Source organism: Canis lupus, chromosome 13 (genome assembly GCF_048164855.1).
Source record: "Canis lupus baileyi chromosome 13, mCanLup2.hap1, whole genome shotgun sequence".
Lineage (NCBI taxonomy): Eukaryota > Metazoa > Chordata > Mammalia > Carnivora > Canidae > Canis > Canis lupus.
Window position 1 is genome coordinate 2139377 of NC_132850.1, and position 7270 is coordinate 2146646.

A 7270-nucleotide genomic window follows, 5' to 3' on the forward strand; every position below is an offset into this window, starting at 1 on the left:
TAGCAGAAAGGCGGAGGGAGGCGGTCTGCAGATGGCAGGGGTGGTGGAGACCAATGGACAGTCAGTGATGCACAGCGTGGACGAGAGAGGGTGGAGATGGCTGTGGGATGAGCAGGGTGGGAGGACAGGTGCTGGGGGGATGAGAGAAGAGGAGGCTGTAGCTCGAAGGGCGCAAGGTAACTGACTTGGTGACGTCTGCAGCTGACGACACAGAAGGCCTCTCCAGAGCTTCATCGGGAATCTGGGTTCTGCAGGATGAACATACCCCCCCCCCAAAAAAAAAAAAAAAAAAAAGAAGGCAGAAAAAGAAAAAGGCAGTTCTTTGTTCCCGAGCCTACCAGCGGGGGAGGCCAGGCCGGGAGGCGCAGGGCTGAGTCTTCGCCTGGGCGGTGAGAAGGGGCCCCGAGGTCTGAGTACGGCCGGCGGCCCAGCCCTGAAGGCCCGCGGCGGCCGCGTCCCCGGAGGCCGGCGAGTCCCCCTTCAGGCGGCATCAGCCCGGGCCGCGACGACAAAGGCAGAGCCGGGAGAGCCTCTCCTCCCGTTCCGGGCCATACAGGCGAGAGCGGGAAAGACCTGGAGCGCTGAAAAGGAACGCAGAAGGGGCTGAGGCGGGAACGCGGGAACCTCAGGAACTGGGCCGCCAGGGGCCTCTCGGGGAGTCGGAGGCCCCGGGTCACTCAGCTCCGCCGCCAGCGGCAGGTGCCTGCGGCGGCCCCGGCGTCATAGCAACCGCGCGGGCCGCGGAGACGCCGAGGCGCCTTTCCGGCGGGCACCATAGAAACGACGCGCGCTATTGGCTCAGGGGCTGCCCTTCCTGTGCAGATCGCGCACCCCATTGGTCTCCGGGTCGCGGGGCGGGGTCTTTCGGCAGGAACGAAAGTACGGCTCATTCCATTGGCTGGGCCGTCACCATGGTAACAGCACAGCTCCGCGAGTCCCTACTTCGAGGCTAAGTTTTGTCAGCGGGCATTATAACCCTCAAGCAGTTTCCCGCCAGGGCCTTAAGTTGGAGACCCGGCCTGATAACCTTGGTTTTATTTTTCTAGAAGGCACTTCATTTTTTTTTTAAAGATTTTATTTATTAATTTTAATTTTTATTTTTTTACCTTTAAATTTTTTTTGAGATGCAACAAAAATTTTTAATTTTATTTCACTTAATTCAGCTTGCTTTCATTAATAAGTTCTCATCAATTTGTTGTTGTTTTTATCTTGCAAGGCCATTTTTTTTTTAAACATTTTGCAGGATCATGGACTTTAGAATGCTTTAATGCCTCAGTGTCCCTCAATCTTACACATGACTATTGTCTAATATTTTAGTTTCTTTTTTTTGGATTTCAATTTGCCAACATCGCATATCACCCAGTGCTCATCCCGTCAAGTGCCCCCCTCAGTTCCCATCACTCAGTTACCCCAACCCCCCACCCACCTTCCTTTCCACCACCCCTTATTCATTTCCCAGAGTTAGGTGTCTCTCATGTTTTGTCATCCTCGCTGATATTTTCACTCATTTTCTCTCCTTTCCCTTTATTCCCTTTAACTAATTTTTATATTCCCCAAATGAATGAGACAATATAATGTTTGTCCTTCTCCGATTGACTTCCTTCACTCAGCATAATACCTTCCAGTTCCATCCACGTTGAAGCAAATGGTGGGTATTTGTCGTTTCTAATGGCTGGGTAATATTCCATTGTATACATAAACCACATCTTCTTGCCCATTCATAAGATTTTATTTATTTATTCATGAGAGATACACAGAGAGAGGCAGAGACACAGGCAGAGGGAGAAGCAGGCTCCATGCAGGGAGCCTGACGCGGGACTCGATCCCAGGTCTGTAGGGTCACGCCCTGGACTGAAGGCAGCAGAAACCACTGAGCCACCCGAGGGATCCCCAGAACTTCATTCTTAAAAGAGAGAGTCAGGAGTTCTGAATTTTAAGCCTAGGTCTGTCACTACCTGGGGCGCCTATGACAAACCGCATTTTTTTTTTTTTTGGACCTGGCTTTATTATTGTAAAAATGAAGAAACCGGACTCGACTAGAATTGTCCCTAAGACAGAAGCCCTTTTTAGAGGTCCTAAGCAGTGAAAATGCAGTTTAAGTGAACCGTTCTTCCACCGATGTCATGCAAAATAAAAATTTCTAAATGACAATTTAAGAGAGGCTTGGTTTATATCATGTTCATTTAAATGCTCTTATTGCAAGATTCTAGTTAGTTCATCAAAGCTTGATTTGACCCATGTTTTGGGTCAAATCATTGCTTTGCTGATACCTCAAATAGGTACCTACATCTCAGTCTTATAGGATCCTTTCCAAACCTTGGTCAGCTATCTGGACAGATGGTGCATTATTTGGACAGATCTTATCCTTTATGGAAGTGCTTCAATCATTTCTACCTTACAATTGTTTTTTCTCCATCTAAAATGCCCATCACCATCACTTCCACTCCACTTAACTGCTACATACTAGTTCAAGTGTCACTTCCTCAGGGAAACAATTCTTGGTCCTCCAATCTAGATCAAGTGCCTTCTCGTTTGCTCTCATTGACTCGTGTTCCTTTTCAGTATTTCTTTCTTTGCACACTATTTGCTGTTAAAAAAAAAAACAAAAAACACCTCTTGGAATTTCAACGTGTGTAAACACTGTTTAAGTGCTCCAAATGAAAATTGAACTGAACTGGAAAACACTTTATATAAATCCATGTAGGAAAGTGGTGTTTGTGTAAGCCTAATACAACAGGATAGGAAATGGTTCCCAAGGGAAGTAATAATTATGGTAGAAACATTGAGATCACTTCTAGTTTTCACTCCATTTACCCTCATTGGACGTTCAAACATCATAATGATAGTCATCATCCACATGAAACTACAGATGTAGGGAAGGAAATCAATCTTTTACCTCCTAGCCCTTTAGTACTGCAGCCACTGGTGACCAAGCCTGTCGTCTTTGAGGTTTTTGCTAAATGGACCTTAAGTTCTCTTAAAATGTTTGTTCAATGGGACTGCTGCTTCCAGAATAGTCCTAATTGCTGCAGTTATTTTTCCTCTGCTCAAATCTTTTCAACTAAAATTTATTGTTCCATTGTCATCAGACACATTGGGGGGCTATCCTTCCCAAATCCATGATATATCACTAAATGCATTTCAAATCAAATATGTGAAGTACAGTCCCTGCTTCTACCTACTTATTAATGGTACTTTCTCAACATACACTCTAGACAATCCAACCATTTAGGGCATTTTTCTGAACCACACTTCTTGTACTCCCAACCCAAAGCCCAGGACAATGAGAGGAACTCTGAAAAACCAAGAATTCAGAATACATCCTTGCTGAAAAAAATTTATAGGCAGGTTAAAAATCTGCATGCCAGACACCAGGCTAACGTCTTCTCGTTTTATTTAATCCTCACAACAAAGGGCATTACTTAGCAGATTTATTATCTCTGTTTTATAAATGAGGACGTTGATATTAAGTCAAGGGTCTAAGCTTACACAGGTAATGGTTGACACAGCTGGAAGGGCCAAACTTGGCTGAGAGGTTTCCAAAGTCCCTACTCCTCACATTGTAAAGCTTCCCTCAGGGCAGAAGTCACGTATGGGCCCCTTCCTGGCCCCAAGTAGGAGTCAGATTAAGTTTCCCTTAAGAAGAGTTCCAAAATATTTGAAAGATAGACTGTTAACTCAAATGGAGTCAATCTAGGAAAAGGAGCAAAAAGTGAATGTAGTGGGAAGCTCGTCATTCTACAGGTAATCTGTCTTAAGGGAAGTGTCCTCCCTCTCGTACTCCCACCTTTGATAAATTTCCAAAAAACATCATTTCCATTGTGTTGGCTTTTGGGCACACTTTATTGCACTTTATTTTTCATACATCTGTTTCCCAGAGACATATATATTCATCTTTTTAATCCTCATAATCCTCTGGGCCTACCACATAGTAGGCCATCAAGAAATATTTGATCGTTAAGGCATGGCCATTCATGCATCCATAATCCTCATAATATGAAGAAGGTTGATATTCAGGCCTCACATGTAGATTCTGAGAAATATAATTCCCAATAAGCTCTTTTTTTAAAAGGTGAGCAACAGTTCGTGTTCATTTTCACAATCCAGGTGATAATCAGGTGAGTGTGTCAGGTGGTTTGATCATAACTGCTTTGCTTTTTTCATTTTACTGAGTATGAAATGATCTTTAAAAGATAAATACCAAACTATATTCATCTGCATACCACTCACAGTTTTTTCCCTTCATTTTTTTGTCTTTATGATAGCAAAGGATTTGTTTTTACCACTTATAAGAGCCCTGATCCACTGAACAATTTTTGATCCTACAAACAAAGGCTTTTCTTTTTACTTCAGTTTTTGTCATGTATAAAAACTGTGTGTCGAGACTGAAGGTCATCTACTATCTTCTTTTCTATATCTATGCCTTTTCCTGCTTCTTCCTCTGACAGCAGTATCTTGGTTTCTGAGTCTTTCGTTAAAATAATCACAAAGGACCCGTGTGACTCAAGGCTATTAGCCACCACCACTTGATGTCGATAAACTTCCAAAGCATTCCGTGCACGATCGATCATGATGGAAGGGTCAGTCTCCAACTTAAAGGAAATTGTAAATGCTTTGGGAGCCCAGTCTTTAACCAAAGGAGAAAGCATTTTTGGCACCATCTTCATTGTTATCTGTATCGGAAAAAGAAAAGTTTAATAAGCAAACACAGGTCACTATCTATCTACCAGGTCAGTCTCATGGGAAACTAAGGAAGCAGGGACTCAGATTTTTTGGCTATGTCAATTTAAGTGGGATTTCTCATTGTCAAACTTATCAGAGCATTTTAAATGCTTAGCTTAAGAACCTTGGCTCTGTGGGGTTCGTAAGGATACCTAATTCCAAGGCTTCATACAAATTCTGACACAAACCACGTCTTGTGAATTAACCTTGCCCTACCACCCTGATCACCATCAACAGAGCTCTGAAAACAGCATTGTATTTTCTTAAAACATTCCCCTTATTTTAAACCACTCTCAAATAAAATGCAAATAATCTATTCGCGCAAATTGGTAAGGCAAATGTGACCTTGGCAGAAGTTTAATTCAAGTTGGGTTTTTAAACCTCTCAGCTTAAAATATTTCTTGGGCCAGTAGAATGGCTATTGGATTCCATTTAAAAACTGTCACTCATAACACATCTTAGCACTGAAGAAACAGAACTGATTTTATTTTCATTTGATCGAAAGTCCTACTACTACGGTAGTTCTTGATCCCTCCTAAGAATGTTGAGTCGGTTTGTGTCCTTTAAGAACTAAGAAATACAGGATAAGCTAAAGCTCCCAGAATTTTAAAAGTATGAAATTACTACGGTAACTATCAGGATTTCAGAAAGTTAGCAAGTGTGACAGGGATTATATATGCATTCCCCACTTAATTTTTCTGCTTAGCATTTTTCACTAACATAGGATGCATCTGACTTACGTATAGTCTCTGAAGACTATAAGCCACACAAGGGCGCAGTACGTTTCTTTACACTGCATTATCTCCAGGACCTACTACAGTGCTTGGCATATAGCAGGTAGTCAATAAATATTTGTGGAAGAAACGAACAAATGAAGTATCCTACAAAGTCACCAAGTGTCCCACAGATAGAGTGTCTCCTATTTAACTTCTGCTTGGATCATAACGAAGAATTCTTTCAGGTTCCAAGACGCCAGATCTCCTCCACATCTCAACCACACCACTAGCCACCCACCCCACGCCCTTTATCCTTAAACTACAGCAACCACCGTCACGTTGCCAACGTACACCCGCCACTCACTCTCTAATGCACTTTTCACAGTGATGCCAGAATGTTTTCAAACGGAAACTTTACCTCGTTCTCTTTAGTTTTCCTTAGTGCCACAGGAAAACTTAAGCTCCAAGCTCCTTAAGAAGCAGTACAAAATCTACGAGAGCATCTCTCTGCAGTCTGCCCGCCCCCCTTGCGCCCCCACTCTCCCTCCTCTCCAGCCTCACCAAACCACTCCAGCTGGCAGCACGCTGCTCGTTCCCAAACTCCAACTTGCTCTCTTTCTGGAAGGACCTTCCCTGCTTTGCTACAGTCTGTTCATCTTTCAAAACCCAGTTTGTGTCATCTACTCCAGGAAGCCTTCCTTGACTTCCCCGAGAATGCACTCACCCCATGCTCTGGCTTCACTTTGTACGTACCTCTACTAGAGCATTTATCCCTCTGTACTGTAATTATGTCTGTGTCCAGCTCCCTCACTAGATTGTGAGGTTCTTGAGGGAGGGCGGTGTCTTAGTCATCTCTGTATCCCTAGCGCCTAGCACATACGGAATGCAGAAAGGCCATCTCCAGATCAAGAGGGAATTAACCCAAGATTGATTATGGGGGATCAGATCTCTGGAAGAGAAGCGCCCATCACCTGCAGTGGGCCCCTAGATGACTGGATCTTGTGTTCAGGCATTTCTGAGACAGGAACATAGAAATCTGACACGGCCGCAGCCAGGTAAATCATCGCAGAAGAGCCTGCGGAGAGAAGCACAGGGTGTAATAAATCGGAGTGGGGTATGGGGTCGGCTCCTTTCCAGCTGAGGCTCCCCGGAGGTCAGACTGCGGATAACGAGGAGGTGAGGGGGGCAGCGCCTGGGGAGGCCGCTCCGCCTGCAGGAAACCCTGAACTCCTAGGGCACGCACCCAACGGATTGAGCGCCTGGGCCGCAGCCTGCAGCAGGTGCAAGTAGTCCGCCAAGGTGGTGAACTCCACGGCCAGGAAGGTGCCGGCAGCCGCAGCCTCCTGGTAGCTGCGCAGAGCCGCCGCGAAGCCCGGAAGAGCATCCTCCTCGGCCTGCAGGCTCAGCAAGCCCGGAGGGGCCGCGCCGCAGGGCCGCAGCGCCGACAGCCAGGTCTGGGGCGGGAAGCGGTGGGCAAAGGGGAAGGCGGAGCGAGCGCGGTACAGGAACAGGACCCCGTAGCCCGCAGCCAGGAAGGCCTCGGCCGAGGAGGCCCCGCGCCGCCCGCTGCTGAAGTTGTCCAGGAAGCGCACTGGCCGGGCCTCCAGCGGGACCTTGGTGCCGCCGGACGTGATCAGCACCACGCGCCGGCCCTGCGCGCCCAGCCTGGCGGCGAAGCGAGCCATGACCTCGCCGCGGCGCGCCGCGTCCGCCGGCTTGGGGAACTCGGCGACCAGGTCCACTTCCGCCATGAGCCCCCGGCGCGCTCCGCACTCGCGCACGCTCCGGGCCGCCCGCGCCGCGCCCCCGCCCCCGCCCCCGCCCCCGCCCGC

The 7270-nt window shown here is 46.8% G+C and overlaps 2 protein-coding genes across 4 annotated transcripts in view; both read right to left on the minus strand.

The window, feature by feature from the left end:
• CCDC30 (coiled-coil domain containing 30) overlaps positions 1 to 727 on the minus strand; it is a 118588-nt gene extending 117861 nt beyond the window's left edge. Inside the window, exon 1 of the mRNA XM_072771624.1 lies at positions 339 to 727. Within this exon, the coding sequence (XP_072627725.1) occupies positions 339 to 491 (153 nt within the window). The 5' untranslated portion in view covers positions 492 to 727. The remainder of the gene's footprint in view (positions 1 to 338) is intronic.
• A 3092-nt stretch (positions 728 to 3819) lies between these two features.
• Positions 3820 to 7240, minus strand: PPCS (phosphopantothenoylcysteine synthetase). Of its 3 annotated transcripts, XM_072771627.1 has the most exons (3): positions 6682 to 7240; positions 6410 to 6513; positions 3820 to 4673 (listed from the first exon to the last, which is right to left on the minus strand). In XM_072771627.1, the coding sequence occupies exons 1-3, from the start codon at positions 7187 to 7189 to the stop codon at positions 4350 to 4352; spliced, it is 936 nt and encodes a 311-aa protein (XP_072627728.1). In that variant the 5' UTR covers positions 7190 to 7240; the 3' UTR covers positions 3820 to 4349. The 3 variants fall into 3 exon arrangements, with proteins under 3 accessions (XP_072627728.1, XP_072627729.1, XP_072627730.1); XM_072771628.1 differs by lacking the exon at positions 6410 to 6513 and having other exon boundaries at positions 6682 to 7226; XM_072771629.1 differs by lacking the exons at positions 6410 to 6513; positions 6682 to 7240 and adding an exon at positions 6192 to 6331.
• Positions 7241 to 7270: the final 30 nt, after the last annotated feature.

Excerpts from the sequence above, each read along its gene's own strand:
- PPCS (XM_072771627.1), bottom strand. The coding sequence starts at position 7,189 with ATGGCGGAAGTGGACCTGGTCGCCGAGTTCCCCAAGCCGGCGGACGCG. Across the intron at positions 6,514-6,681 it reads CCAGGCGCTCAATCCGTTGG|GCTCTTCTGCGATGATTTAC; the intron begins GTGCGTGCCCTA and ends TTCTCTCCGCAG. Across the intron at positions 4,674-6,409 it reads CATCTAGGGGCCCACTGCAG|ATAACAATGAAGATGGTGCC; the intron begins GTGATGGGCGCT and ends TTTCCGATACAG.